This window comes from Agelaius phoeniceus, chromosome 3, assembly GCF_051311805.1.
Source record: "Agelaius phoeniceus isolate bAgePho1 chromosome 3, bAgePho1.hap1, whole genome shotgun sequence".
Lineage (NCBI taxonomy): Eukaryota > Metazoa > Chordata > Aves > Passeriformes > Icteridae > Agelaius > Agelaius phoeniceus.
The window spans coordinates 62,129,478-62,145,303 of NC_135267.1; the positions used below are offsets into that span (position 1 = coordinate 62,129,478).

General features: G+C 38.7%; 1 protein-coding gene across 5 annotated transcripts in view; it reads left to right on the forward strand.

Annotated features, from left to right (window-relative positions):
• Positions 1-15,826, forward strand: part of ARID1B (AT-rich interaction domain 1B) — a 325,125-nt gene that overhangs the window by 247,201 nt on the left and 62,098 nt on the right. For all 5 annotated transcript variants that reach the window (XM_077175420.1, XM_077175417.1, XM_077175418.1 and 2 more), the window contains one exon: positions 11,839-12,018. In XM_077175420.1, the coding sequence (XP_077031535.1) occupies positions 11,839-12,018 (180 nt within the window). The remainder of the gene's footprint in view (positions 1-11,838; positions 12,019-15,826) is intronic.

Consider the following 15,826-nt stretch of genomic DNA (forward strand, 5'->3'; position numbering starts at 1 on the left):
TAACAGAGATTTCTGTCTGCTTATATGAACATTCACCTGTGCAAGCACTGTTAGGAGAATATCTGTCATAATAATGTTGAAATAGGCACTTTTACCCCTGCAGGAATGAATGGTTCCTTATGTAATTCTGAAAAAGTTAGAAAACTTACCTGCTTTTAAACAGTATTTTCATGCCTATGCAGTTGGGTATGTAGATGTCAGGTTTCAGTCTTATATTGAAATAGTGAATTGGGAGCTCCTGAAAACCATTGAATTTAATGAAAACAGTTAATGACTTCACATTATTACTCTAGCAAGCACTCTCATAATGGGGATACTTAAAGAAGCCTTATTTATTAGTGCAAATGTATATGGGTCAGAATTAATTTTTAAAAAATCTTTAATTGTTTTCCCCTTATAATTTTCACAGCGGTACATAGTTAAATATTCATGATAATGCTGATGATATGCTAAAGGTCTGAAATAGATCTGGAGTCTCAAAATCAACACAGGTTATTTAACCCTTTTCATCTAATGCACCACTGGGGACTTGCGGAGCGAAATCCCAGAGCACTGGAATAATTAGAAGATAGTAATGAGGATTTAATTAGTCCTTGAGATATGCTGAAATAGGACCACTGAGAACTTTTCTTTTTGGACATGGATTGCAAGCAGAATTGATGCCGTTGCAGCTGCTGTGATGTGCTGGAAAATGTATTCCATTGCTGGAGGCAGTTTCATGGCAGCATTCTGTGCCTGTCAGATCTATGTGGACAGTGCCTGGAGTAATCACCTCCAAAATTGTTGAATAGAAGTTGCCGCCTTCTCCATTACCGTCTCCTAGTACCTTTTCATTTTTTTCTTTTTTATGTCATTCTTTCTGTTCTACCTTTATTTTGTTCCGTTGTTGACATCCAGCTTTTGAGGAGTGTTGTACAGTTGTGTGCTCTATTAAAAACATATCACAGTCAGGCACAAGGAGTCCCTGAAAACTGCTTGCCTTAAGAGTACAGGTGTTACACTAAGCAAAATTTGGATCTTTCTGACACTGCTGCTTGTAAGGTTTATCCTCAGATCTTGTCCTTATTTAGTATTAGATCTTCACAGAAGTGATATATATCAGTAGCTGCAATGTAGTAAATTTAAATAGCTTTTTTGGCAGTCAAGATGTTATCCAGTAAGAGGTTGTAACAGATGGGATGTGATCAGGCATTTTGATGTTCTCTTTGTGCTTCCCTACAAACACTAAGTCGCAACTGAATTCCTGTAACTAAAATTCCCTAATTTACCCATTAGATTTCATACAGGTATTTTTCTCCCCTTTAACTGTTTTCTGGGCATGCTTATTTGTACGCAGTCGTTACATAAATTCCACTGTCATGCATTTTCTTCTAATGAAATATAAATGTTTTTGCTCGTGTGGAAGACACAGAATACCAATCAGGTGTTTTGCACCTACAGTTCCTGATCAGATTTATGGCTTAATACTGACATTTGGTGGTAGAGATTCTTTTCCCTGAAATCTATTTTTTTCTTAAAAAGGGGAAACCAGAAGGAAGAAAATAGATCAAAGAATTCTTATTGCAACAAGAAAGATACTGTAGTTTGCTTTTAGATCTTAAAAAGACTTTTTCCCTGAGAATACGTTTTTTGCTCTCATTTGGGGATTTGGGATCTATTCAGAGCACTGAGGAGCTAGAGAATAAAATGATTCTTGTCATTAACATTCTTCTGCTTGCCATGTTAACGATGACACCACTTAAGGTTAAATCAGACTTGGTAATAAGTTTACTTGATGTAGACTGAAGTATTTCAGGCTCTTAAAGAAAGATGCTTGAGACATGCATAGAGTGCAAAGCCACAGGTATGTTTGAGTGCCTCTTCTGCACACAGCATTCTCCAAGTGGGTCAGTGCAGGGGAGCTGAGCTCTGTCTGGTAGGCAGGAACACTCTGCCAGGCTGGGCAGAAATCATGCCCAGAAAACTGGGATAAGAGGAGCTGTGCCCTCAACAAACAGAAAAAGTGCATCACGTAAGGAGGAAAGGCAGGGTTTAGGAACTGTCACACTAGCTCTGTAAAGCATCCCTTTTTTATCTCAAGGCACGTGATGAAGTAGGAACATGATGCTGAGGAGAACACAGAGCAGGTCTGTATGTGAAGGCAGAGCCGTGCAGTAGAGCCAGGCACCAAGCTTTTTTGGTAACTCAAAAAGCTACATTACTTTCTAAACTTAGTGAGTGCTAAATTTATTGACAGTTTCTAAAAAAATCGGGCCATCATTTATCTTCACCTCTGTATTTTTAATTGGATTGTAAAAGTGGAAGTGCACTGAAGTGTAGTGTCAGTGTGATAAGCAGGTTTTTAAAATGTGTACACACTATTTTTCTTTGCTATTTTGATTAGCAATGCACAGCAAAAAAGCTTACAATATGTCTACTTTGATTAGTAATCAACATCACTGGGAAGAAAAGTTCCTATTCTTCTCTCTGAGCTGTGGAGTGCATAGTTTTGTGTCTTTCTCTTAAGTGTTTCAGGAAAACCTGCTTTTCTTGCCCAAAAGTATTAGAAATTATGTTACTCTGCCAAAACAGGTTAATTCTTAAAGAAGTTGATCGCCATTTCGGGATGCTGGTTCCAGACTGTACTTGGATTTCAGACATACACCAGCCAGTCTCAGCTTTAGGTTGATCTGATTACTTGTGACCTATGCTAAATATACAGCAGGCCATCTGCAAGAAGAACCAAAGGACAAAAGGGTATGATTTACATATGATAAGCCATGCTGGGAGACAGCAAAACTGCAGAAGTCAGATGTGAAGTAGGTAATAATATCTGTACAATCAAAACCCAGTCTCAACAAATAAATTCTGTATACTAGCAGCTGGTCATTGCACTCTTCTTGCTGATGTTAAATCTTGTTAGACTTGGAGATGAATCTTTATTTCATTTTTAAACTAAATTGGAGATTCTCTTTTTGAGATTAGGGAGCAGAATTGACTTATTCTGAGAGAGTTTATATAGTTGCCAGCAGAGAGACTTCTCAATAGAAAAGTTTCCACTGACTTCATTAGGCAGCCATCAAATTCCCTGCCTCTGGGCTCAGGGAGCAAGATAAGCTACAGCAGTTACTGAAGAAGAACTTGACAGAGTGACTCAATGTTGCTGTCACACGCTTGATGTGGAGTTGCTGGGTATGATCCCCATCCCTGGGAGAGCTTCCCATCATGGCCTATAAACTGGGAGCTGCCTGTGGTCTGCCTGTTCAACACCACCATGGTTGTCAGGACACTCAGTGCCTAAGTTAACCTTTTTATGAAGCTTCTGTAAAGATAAACAACCTCTGATCTAAGACCCTTTGTGTCCTTTTAAATTGACATACAGGACAGTGAGTTGATACATACATTATATATATATATATACATATATATAATGTATATATTAATAGCTAACACTGGATAATTCCTACCATCCCAAAGGATCCCAAAAGAATAAACACTCATCAGGGAACAGCTGCAAATCAAGGAAAGGAAAAAATCAGTCAAATCATAAATCATGGTAAAAATAAGACTGAGGCAAAGGCGTTTTGGGACTGAGACAACATACTGATTTTGTGTTTTTGAAAGAAGCAATATGATTTATTTTACATGTGTGCAGAAGATACATCACGTATATTTTAGTCTTGTCCACAAAGTATATATAGCAATATTCAATATATTTACTTCATGAAAAGGAAGATCTGAGTTGATTCAGGGAACCTTTGAACAGCATTCTCTGGGGAGGGTAAAATTTTCAAACCTGAAATTTAGACCATTAAGCCTGCAGGCTTTGCACATTACATGTTGTAAAATGCCATTCCTTGCTTGCTCTTCTCCATGATTTTCCTAAGTGTGCACATTATTAGGGAAACTTAGACAAATGTTAATTGTGCAAAGCGGACAGACTCCTCAGGTTTTTTGTTTTGCTGCTGAAATTAATTCCAGCAGCCCAAGCTACCTACTGAAATTCAGGATTCCCTTCGGGGGCAGCTGGGAGGGCAGGGTGAGCGCTTTTGTACTGCAAGTCACTGTGACCCTGATTTTTCAAGCACCATATTAAAAGCATGTTCTGTAAGGTATATTACAGTAACAAATGATGTGTAAAATGGTGGATGAGCAGTGTGGGTTTTGTTTAGCTGTGCATGAACATCTCCACAAATGTCTTCCTTTCTTTGTCCTCAGTATAGCACTTAAAATTTGCATCAGAGAGCATTATGCAAGGTTTGCATTAGGAAAGGTTGGATATTTCTTCCCCGGCTACCATCTGGGTAATCTGTCTGATCCTTCCCCAGATTCTAATTTATCAATGATAGATTATATGAATTTCAAGGCTAGGCAGTAGCAGAGGGAGGTTTAGGGGTGGGAAAAATTTAAACATTATTGCATGCTATACATAGACTGGGTTTTGTAATATCAGAGAGAGAAGCAGAGGAGATTCAGCCAGTTAACCTAATAGCACAGCTGGTAAAACACTAGGGGGTCTGGGTTAAAACCTTAGCTAGGTCATTAGTTTCCATCTTCCCCAAAGCTATTCACATTGTGAAGAGAAGCAGTCAGACAAATAAACAGTGAGGAGACTGTAAGATAGATATTAAAGCATAATAAAAAATAATTTTAAAGAAAAATAAAACCAGTCCAGCACTTTTTCTTAAACAGAACATTGGTCTTTTTGTGGAAATGAGAAATACTGCAGTGATCTTTGCAGGAAATCCTAATTTCTGCTATGATGATGTTTTCCTTTACTGCAGTTTCACATAAGCAAAGAAACATTCTTTGTTAAATGGATGTGAAGAAATGTGGTGGTTGTACTGCAGATATTAGCAGATGCCATTGTGAAAATAAATTTTCCAGATACCAAAGGGAAATCATGTCACTGTTACTCTAGCCTGGAGAAGTTCAGATGGTTTTAGTGGTGCTCTGATGGACTTGGAGAAACTGGCAAGGTTTATGTGGGTTTTTATGTGGGCTGAAAAAAAGAGCTCAGTGTAGAAACTTGATTACATTTTTTTCATGGTTAATGGAGAAACATTAGAAGAACTTCTAATTAGAAGAAGAGCAGTTCATTAGAAGAAGAAGAGTTCTCAGAAGAACTGAGAGAGTGAATGTCTGAGGAAGGAAAGTTTGCCAAAAACTGTATCGTGGATGTGCAAGCATTTACATTTGCTCTTTTTTCTCAAAGAACTTTCTCCTAAAAACATTTTGGAACTTTTTTTTTAATAGAATGTGATTGGAGAAAGAAATAAGAATTTTTAAATACTTTTTTTAGCTTTTATAAAGTATTATGTCCAAAGATATTGTATTGGTGCAGTGCAGGTATTTTATTTATTTGATTTCTTATTTCTTTTATCTGCCTATATTCTGACAGGAATATTAAGACTTGGTATTTGCATTGTCTGAATGAGATTGACACTGCAAGTTCAGGCACTCATGCTCACCAACCCATCACCCTGTGGAGTGTATTGCTAAGTCAGATGCTTTGTGTGTGTCAAACACAGGTCTAGCTGGGCATTTGTTAATAAGGTTGCTTTCTGGAAAATGAAAATAGGATCTGAGGTATCTTGAATGTAAAGAAATCTTGTGCCTGCTTGCTCTAGATACCAGGTTTTTTATGTCACATGATTTCACTTGATTAACTTAATTTCTTTTCTGGTACATGGTCAAACCTTCATCAGTTTCTTAATTGCTGTTATTTGTTTAGACCTGTATAACATTTTTGTCTGCTTAGATTTTTTTCCAGCGCCTAAATCTCTCTCACTGTGTCCTTTTCAGTGTTTATTTTAAGTAGCACCTTAGGGGCAGGTACCATGCCATTCTTTGTCAGTGACAGTAAGTAGTTTATGGCCAGATAGAGCTGGCCCCCCATAAGCAATGGCACAACAGTATTTTCTTAGCTCCTGCTCTCTGGAAGCCACACATCTCCAGGTTTGACCACACCATGTGAAGATACTTGTTCAAGTACCATCTGCAGACAGCCTGGTTGCATTTAGGGGTTTGGTGTCACAGGCTTACATGAGAATGACCAACTCTTTCAATTACTAGAGCACTTGATTAATGTGTGAGTTGTGTTCTGTTGGATATTTCCTTGCAGTGCTCTGAGGTGCTGACTACGGACATGTTGAGCTGGGCAAAAACCCAGACATGGTTCACCAGTCCAAAGCCTTCCTGAGCTGTCCTTGCCCATCTGAAACGGGTGGGCTGGGCAGAGTTTCAGGGTGACTGTGATGTTCCTCAGCATCCTGCCGTGCTAACAGGGTGCCAAATCACAGAATAATGCTTTTCATTTGTTTAGCTTTACCCTGACATGTCTGTCTCAGTGCTGTTTATCCACAGATGAGCTAGATTTGGGAGTCACTGCTTTAGATCCGTCATGGGTCTGTTGTGTACTCTGGTGAAAATCCTGAGAGAGTGGATACAGCACAAACCGCTGTCTGAGGAGGGAAGGTCTGCCAAAAACTTGTGTCATGGGTGTGCAAACATTTGCTCTTTTTTCTCAAGGGTACTGACCAGTGTCTTGGTAAAATACCAAGCATTGGAAATTTCTGTGTTTCTCCCCACACACAAGTTTTTCCTTTAGAGGTAGTGGAAAATATCTCTTCACATACTTAATTTTTTTGAGCTGATTCATAAGTACACGATTTTATGTTATTTTTCCCTAATTAGTTGATCATCAGTGTGTGCATCCAATCTGTTTCTACTTTTCTTATTCCGTGATTTTCAGCCTAATAAGCCTGTCTAGCTAGTAATAGCCCTTGCTTTAGCCTCTGCCCTTGAACAAGGGGAACCTCTTTGTTCCTTACTCAGAAAGGTTCCTGAGTTGTTTTGGTCCCAAGCTCTGTCACTAAGCATGCCCCTCTAGAAAGAGCTGTAGCCCAGTGTACCTTTTTCTTAGGTAAGTTCATTTTTACATAATATGCTGTTGCACGTTGTACTTTTCCTCTTTTTTTATTTATCAGATGCATAAGTTAATGATGCTCTGCTAGCACTTTAAATTCCAAAGTTTTTGTGAGCTTATAATGAGTAAGTGTTGCACATGTTTCCAGATTTAATTCATTCATGAAAATTGATGGACTACTCCTGGCTAAATCAAAAGACCTCTCATTGACTGTGGTTAAAGTGTGTGCCAGTAGAGAGTTGCTGTCCATCAACTGATATGCAATAACCTGTTCCTTTGCAGTCACTTCCTTTTTCTTTGAGCTTCTACTTTTCTGTAAGGTTTTTTCATATTCAAGCAAAGATTTTAAAATATCAAAAGAATCCATCTGAGGTTTTACAGCATTACCCAGCAAGTTCAGTGGGTGTTTTTCATGGGTAGTGCTAGGGTGATAGTATTCAAGAAACAGATGGGTTTGTACTGGTCAATGTGCAGACAACCTTAGTGCACAATTTCATGAAGCTCTAGTAATTTACTGTTGTATATCTGTTTTGTGTATACATATGCCTGAGGGAAGGACAAGGTTTTAAATTATTTTAAAAAAGCATCATTGGTGGTATTAGCTAAATGATGTGCATTACCAGTTGTTAGGGTTCTTTAGAACAAGAGAAGCTTCATTTTTTTCTTTTCCTTCATCAAAGGAAAAGAAACACTTCTAGCATAAGCATTGCTTGGTTTACTTTTCTCTGTATTTTGCTAAAAAGAAAGAAGAAAAATAAAATGCTACCTGACCATTTAAATGCTCTATGTATGTTCAAGTTGAACATGCAAACATGCTTTATTATTGTTACAGTGTGATAATTGTTAATAGTATGCTACTCTTCCACTGAGAAGAAAAAAAAACAAACCTGCAAAGATGACTCTGCATGGTTTTTAATACAGTCATTCTTCACATGTGTAAATGTAGTATAAAAGCTAACTCAAAAGGAAGAGAATGCTTCTGGCAGGGTCACTTTATTCAGCTACTTCTGAAATAGCTTAGTTTGCCAAAACCCACTCAAGTGTTTTTTCAATAAGTAATCTTTTGTTGTGATGGCAAGTAAAGTATCACCTCTACCTCTTTTTATCATTAATATTAAGGGGAGTAGATCTGTTCACTGATGAGTATGTTGCCACTGCAATTTTAAAGGCTTAATTCATAGCTGTTTCCTAGCAGTTTAAAAGACAAAACAACCCACCTTGTTGTCACAGGGGTTGACATGTCAGATGCAGTCTGGTTGTTGAATCACTTCACTGCCATTACTCCAGTGCACCTCTAATGTAATCCTACTTCCATTCTTTACAGAAGAAAACTTTATCTTAAATCTAATTTTCTGGAAAGAAAATTTATTTCTTTTTGTATCAGCTATAAAATGAAGTTGAACACTAGGGAAAATGTGTGTAAATAAGGAAAAATGAATGTATGCCAGCTGCTCCCTTTCATTTTTGATAAGATTTTTAGATTTGATGTTGTTTTTTTCTTTATGATGCATGAATGTTAATGTATTGACCGGGAACCCTTTTCTCTCTAAGACATCTGAGCTTTCTGCAAATACTTAAAACACTTCATACTCATGCACTCATCTCTGGATGTTGACTGGGCTCTCATGGAGGTTGATGAGGATAGGCTCCTCTATATTGTGATGGAATCCAGATCACAGTAAGAACTGTTCTTTGTTACTCCGCATCTCATCTATAGCTGAAAGGACTCACCTCCTCTCTGGAAAGAAATTAGAACATGTCCTGTTTTAACATCACACTTCAGTGTATCATACAGACAGTAGCAGAACATAGTATAGCATAGATATTCTTCCTGAATTTCAGGATTCCTTTTTCTTAATTCTTTATCTTCCTTCAAGAGAAAATAGCAAACCCAGCCTTGATTTGAGAAGAATTCTACACCCTCAGAGGTGATGAAACTCATGCCTCACATCAGAAGCAGTTTAGGAGTGTATTCCTTTTCTGTTGTGTTAATCAACATCTTTATTAAACTAAGGCTAGAGCATGAGTTTGAGTAGTATCAGACAGTTATCTCGGCTCTTGAGTTACTGGCATTCCCCCAGCTTGGTTTTGGCCAATGTTTCCTGAGCCACAGCCCAGAGCATGGATAAGGCAGGACAAGGGACTGTGCCCAGAAGCCATACAGATAAGATTACCAGGACTGAGTGGGAAGGTTTATCTGGATGGACACAAGTGTACCACTCTCTTCCTGGCATGTTTTATTTATGACTGTACACATAGCTGTACAGTCCATTCCACAGCATCCAAAATGAATGAGGAGGAGTTTACTGAAGAAGAGGTCATTTGAGTAGAAACACTTATTTTTTACTTATTACTCTGATCCCTTTAGAAGCCTTTTTGACAACAGAGCTGGTTAAAACTGATAATCCCCATGTTTTTCATTAGACATTACTCCATGTTCTCCATTAGCTTCAACAACCAGCAGTCCCTCTGCATCTCTACTGGAAGTTCCTATACCAGTAGCTGTTCAGTATATCACCCTTCCTTGTGGTGTTAAGAAAAGTACTCCTTGCAATAATAATGGGACTGAAAAACCTTAATCACTAGCGCAATGTTTGGAACGTTACCTCATAGAGATTAAAAGCTGAACAGAAAAAGCCCCCTCACTTCTATACCAGACACAGGAGTAACTTTATTATCTTTATAATAAAAATCTTAGTGTGACCAGTACAAATTTCTTCATTCAAATGGATCCCACAAGACTGATATATATGGTGTGTGTTGGGAACATGGGCTTTGGTTTTGTACAGACATAAGATTGTATTAGGTTTCTAAATTACTTCCAGCACTGTTAGCAGAAGACATAGGCCTTGTAATAAGAGTTGTGCCCAGAGTGGAATTGCTTAAAAATCAAGGGGTCTGTTTAAAAATAAAGCTAAATGGAGAAGGTCATGCAAGTTTTTCTTTGCAGAAGTGTGGAGTTTTCCAACCAGTACAGACCAGTTTCCAAGCTGCCATTTTGCACTCAGTTTTTTGCTGTGTCATGTGTCAATGTCTGCTCTACCTCCAGAGCAAGTGCCAGGCTCTGACTTTGCAGTTCAGGTGTGATCAAGTTCCTTGTCTTGGAGCTTGCACAAAGATCAGGAAAAACTGATGCATATTCAGCAAATCTTGCAGTTGGAGTTTTAGCACAATATGGGTTGATCTGTTCACAGCACGGAAGAACTGTGCCCAAGGGGTACAAAGTCATCTCATCTCCTGGTTTTTCTCCTTACAACCTGCACCTCAGTGTTTTCAGTTCTGATCACATGTCTGGTCTGATCACATGTCTGGATATGGGTCAGAAAAAATTACCTTTCTTCATGAATCGGGCATTGATTGTCTGGGGGTAGGGAGAGGGTGATGTTTGGTGCTACCCAGTGGGGGGACACCCCGGCCCTGTGGGAGAGTCATCCTTTGGTGCCACACCCCGGTGTAGCAACGCTGTGAGGGCCCTGACGAGGGGAGACAATGATGCATCTAAATCCGTGGATATCAGAAGGCTAATTAATTACTTTATTATACTACATAATTCTATACATCTAAAACTGAATCTGCCAAGCATTTAACCCTGCACACAACTGCACACACTGCACTGAATCTCGTGACTGTCATCCGACAGTCCTGACACACACAAACTTGGCCCTGATAGGCCAAGGAAACAAAACACCGTCACTTTGGGTAAACAGTCTCCATATTGCATTCTAGTTTTGCACAAACACAGGCACAGCAAATGATAAGAATTGTGTTTTCTTTCTCTGAGGCTCACAGAATGTGAATCTCAGAAATGTTCTTGGGAAGAATTGTGCCTTGCTTTTCTCTGTGAAGAGAAATGTGGCTACACCCCGGGGCTCCCTCCTCACCCGGCATGGTGGCAGCACAGCCAGAGCTGGCCTGTGCTATGTGCGGGTTTTGCCTCGCAGGGAAATGGAAAGATGAAATTTAATATACGAGCAGAACAGGAAAGAAAGCGGATTTCCTCCATAAATAAAAAAAAAACCAAAAAAAATACATTTTGCCAGCACATCCTCTTCAACATTCAAAGCAGCACTAAAACCTTTCAGGGTATAAAACATCAGGAAACCAGCATCCCTACATAGAGATTTCATGGGCACAATTGCAGGATTTTTCCCAGTTCATGAAAACTTTAAAACCCCACCTCAAAACCCTCTTCTTCCTTCATTTAACAGGCTTAGTTCTGTTCCTTGGTGTGAAGCTTCTAAATTTGATACTGTTTCACTAGGTCTCATGCCGTCATTTTTGAACCTTAAGTTAAGCTGGGATTCATTAATACATTTACAAAAGGGAAAAAAGGAGAGAATGCCATGGAATGTGCAGGGGAAAGACTAGAAGAAGGACCTAGAGAATGAATACATAAGAAAACAACTGTTATTTCTGGCTAGTATGGCTAGTCTTCACATAGAAGTAAATTTTAGCTCTGGTAAGTTTGTTGGCAATAGAGGAGTATTTGCAGTGGGTTTCTATATGCTGAAGTGAGGCATTTTGGTAGCGACGTATAATTTTGAAGATGTGATACTCCCACCATAAGTCATCAGGCAAATTCCCGAGTACTGCTAATTATAGTGCATATAATTGCCTTTATTTTTTTCCCTCTAAGTTCTTTTAATTTTAAAATTGACACCCATATGTAAATAAGCAGGACTGCCCTGTCTTCATTTACAAGTAAAGGTTTTCAAACCTTATGTACATGTTTTAGTGGTTGAGACATCATTGCTGACTTCGAGATGTGTGTGGTTTTCTTTGGATGAACAACAGCAGTTAGCAGTTTTCTGGATATTGTTAGCCTGAAATAACTAAAGAGGGATGGTTTATTTTATGCCAAAGATTTTTTTTTAAAATAAAGAACAGTTACCTGAATATTAATTTTTATTTTGGTGCTTTTCTCCCTATAGGTTTTATGGCAGGCATTCAGAGGAACCCCCAGATGTCACAGTATGGACCTCAACAAACTGGACCTTCCATGTCACCACACCCCTCACCTGGAGGTCAAGTGCATCCTGGAATTGGTAGCTTTCAGCAGAGTAATTCAAGTGGTACTTATGGGCCTCAGATGAGCCAGTATGGACCACAAGGTAAAATGCTTGCTGGTGATAGATACAATAATTTATATATATTTTTTACAATATATATATGTATTGTTTATGTGAGTATGTATGTTAAAAACAACAAAAACATACAACACTCTCCGTAAAAAAAAAAAAAATCCTAAACAAATAAAGCTGTATCCAAAGGTGGAGCTGCACCTGGTGGAAGAAACTGTTAAACTGTTTCTGTTCTTAGCACCTTTCTCTGCATAAAAATAGTGACCTTAAATTAGGCAAGGAAGTGAAGAATCTGTGGCATTGCCGGGTCTATTGTTTAGGAGCCCAAGCATGTCATCTCTGTGATGAGGCTGCATTTGAGCAAGCATGGAATAAAGGTCACAACACCGCTCCCAAAATAGGACTTCTTTTCTTGGATGAAATCCCAAGGCCAACCTGAAATTGCGTGGTGACTTTGAGGGTAAAGTCTTAGAACAAGCATAATAATACAGTGGCTACTGTGGAAATAGAATATTGAGTTCTAATGCATATGGTTTGTGAATCTTAACTAACCCTTCAGACTGAGAGAGACAGTTCCTTTTATTTTGCTTGTTTGACAGAATTGGTGGGGGAGCAAACCAAAACAGAATTCACAATTTCTGCCCCTGGACAACCTTGAACTTGTCTATTGTTTTGCCTTTAATGGATAACCTTTATAAAGTATGCATCTGTTTAGGGGTTTAATGAAGTTGAAGTCAAGCCATGGCATAAATAAGGGTCAGTATTTTCTTTAGAGGTACATAAAGAAGCTTTTCTATTTCAGCACTTCCTACTGTTGCTTTCGTACTTAAAAGCATCAGAAAGGACTTGAGCCAGAGATGGGAATTTCTGTAGGGCTCAGTGACTCTCCCGTGCTAGCAAGGATGGTTATTTTAGTCTCCTGAGTTTCTGAGAACCAGTTCTGATGTTTGTTTGCAAGAAGCCTTGCTGCCCTATGCAATGCTCCTTTCTGTTTCATCTCTGGGCGTTTGGTTTAGTGTTCTGAGCACAGGGCTACAAGCCAAGATTTCCTAGTTTCTAATTTTGGCTCTGCCTTTTGCATCATCTTTCAGCTTAGGCAAGTAGATTCATTTCTCTGCTTTGCTTTCCTTAACTATAAAATGCGACTAGTAATGCCTTATAGACATGTGTGAAGATTAATTACCTAACTGCAGTTGACTGGTGCTTTCCTTTTATTTGGAAAGCATTTTGTGGCAATAAAATGCTGTCCAAGTGCTTATTTTTATCTGCACAGTGAGCAACTAGCTTAACTGGTAAAAAATCCAGTGGATTTATGATGTGCTATCCTGACTTCCAGCTGTACTGCTGCTGCTGAGATTCCGAACCATGGGAATAGTGGGTGTCAAGTGCAGTAAAACATTAGCCATCCACACTGATTGAATGGAAAGGTTTTTGTACTAAATCAATGCATTTAAGTAACACGCCAAATACTACTTTCTTTTTTTGCTTGAGTTCAGCAGTTCTTTTCCTCCCTCTGTAGATGAAAGTGCCTATGTAATGATTTTATGGGTCATGGTCAGGAAGAAACTGCTATTAAAAAGTGAACTTGAGGGACAGGAAGAAAATGAGCATCATTGTCATTAGCAGGCCATTTCAGAAGGGTTTGGTGAATAGTGTGATGGATGAAAACCATGTTCTTCTGCCAGTGCTTGGAAAGTACCAGTGATTCTGTGCACTGGTCATCATAAAATTAGGGCCTTGCAGACTGTAGGTAACAATTAGAAATTAGACCAGAAGAATACTGCATTTACACCAGGTTGATCTAACCACCAAGGGATGAAGATAGTGATATTTCCAAGTTATTTGTTTGCCTGAACTTAAGGTTTTAATAGCATTTTTTTCATTTTAAATGAAAGTAATCTATAATTGCAACTCTTAGCATACCCTATTACAAAGCATAATCATATGCCAACAATGATGAGTATATAATAATGTTATCCCATTTGCCTTTTTCTGCCAAAATAGGAAATATATTAAAAATTACCTGGGTTGAAACCAAGTTCTGAAATTATTAAATTAAAGTAATTCTCACAGATCTGATTTGCTTTCCATGTTTTGTTCACATAGGCCTTCTTCCAGAATATTGTTAAGCTTAGGCTGGGTTTGACAGGACTACTTGTATTTTCATATATGCATCAAAGCATTCTGGACACTAAGCTTTTGATCCAGCTTTGAATACTGGATTTCACTATGTGCTGTCCTGAAAACAATTGCTCAAGGCTAGTATCCTCTGTGCAGTGGAATCGCTCACCATAGTAAAGACTACGCCATTAAGTTTGGACTGGAAGTATTAGCCCCCAGTTCATGAAAGCAGAATGTTCCATTCTGTGCCTGTGGTTGATTTATTTGATTTTCATGTGTTTACATGACACTTAGAACTATAATAAGAGCAGAATATATTTTCCCAGGAAGCAGTTCTGTACTGGGTCCTAGTCCAATTCTGTGAAACCATTTCCTACAAAAATAATAAATGGCTTTGGCTCCACACTTCTGTGTGTCTAGGATACAACACAGGAGCATACACTACAGAAGATTAATTTTAATTTTTTATTAAATCCCAGCATTTTCCTGTCCCCAGGAATTAAATTAAAAAAAAAAAAAGCAGAGTGAGGATGGAAGTTGTTGCTGAAAGAATCTCTTTGGTTTGTATTTGGGCAACATCTAGCTCAAGGGCTAATGAAGCTCTGGTCTATGACCTGAGCATCAGACTGCTGCCACAGCAAAATGTCCCTTAAATGCACTCTGGAGAGCAGTCAGATGCCGTAGTCAGTTGGATCTTTTAAGACTGGGGCAGAGAAAAGCTTCCTGTGAAATCAGTAAAATGTCTCAGAAATGCATCCTGTCTTCCTAACCCTTCCTACTCAATTCAGCAGTAAAGCTGTTCTGTTGGGGTATAACAAAGAGAGAAATCAGTACTGAATTTGTTTGAACTGCAACCCCAGAGCTTCACTGTAAGTTAAACCCCCTTTTGCTTGTGATAAAGTAGTATGAATTGAATATTTGTGCTTTTAATGTTGGACTCATTTCACAAAAGCACTTTGTGTATGGTTGCCATTGATTTTAATCTCAGATTTTAATTAAAATAGTAGCACTTAAGGATGAGATGCCCTGTGTATCTTGAGGGTCTGGACCTCTGAATCCAGACCCATGTATGCAAAAGTCTGTGGAGCTAAGACTTAAATATCAGCTGTATCTTACTGAAGTCCCCTAGGTGAAATAGTTCAGAGGAATTCAGAACAACACATTTAAATTGGCTTTAGAAGAATAGCTTGATGGTAAAGTGCACATGTAAAAAATTCTAGAGCTATTCTAAGATACTCTTTTTAATACGGTGAATCTGATCTATGTCTAAAGCAGAGAGCAAAGCTAACAGGTAGTTCTCAAATCTCCCTCTTTTTAGTTTGCCTAGAAATTGCAAGATCTCAGAGCACTTTGTTCAGCAAACCTGAACAAAGTGGACCAGAGTTTCAGCAGTAAGTATGAACATCTGTCTTTGGCAGGTTGTTAGTCAGTTTTTTTATACTTTATCTTCATTACACTTTTTTTCCCCCTTCTTGATTCTTCTTACAGCATTGTTTTTTCTCATGCATTAGAGATGTTGTCTCTCTTGGTACAATTCTACTCTGCCAAAGGGGAGCTGGAATCAAAAATCCCTCAGATATGGAGGGGAGGAGTTGTTCAGTAGTACTGTGCAGCCGCTGTTGCCAGGCTTGTACCCACTTGAAAAGTGTGGGCTCTTGAACTTGGCTGCCTGACACGTCCAGCTGATGTGGGCTGGCCTAGCATCTGCTGCATTCAT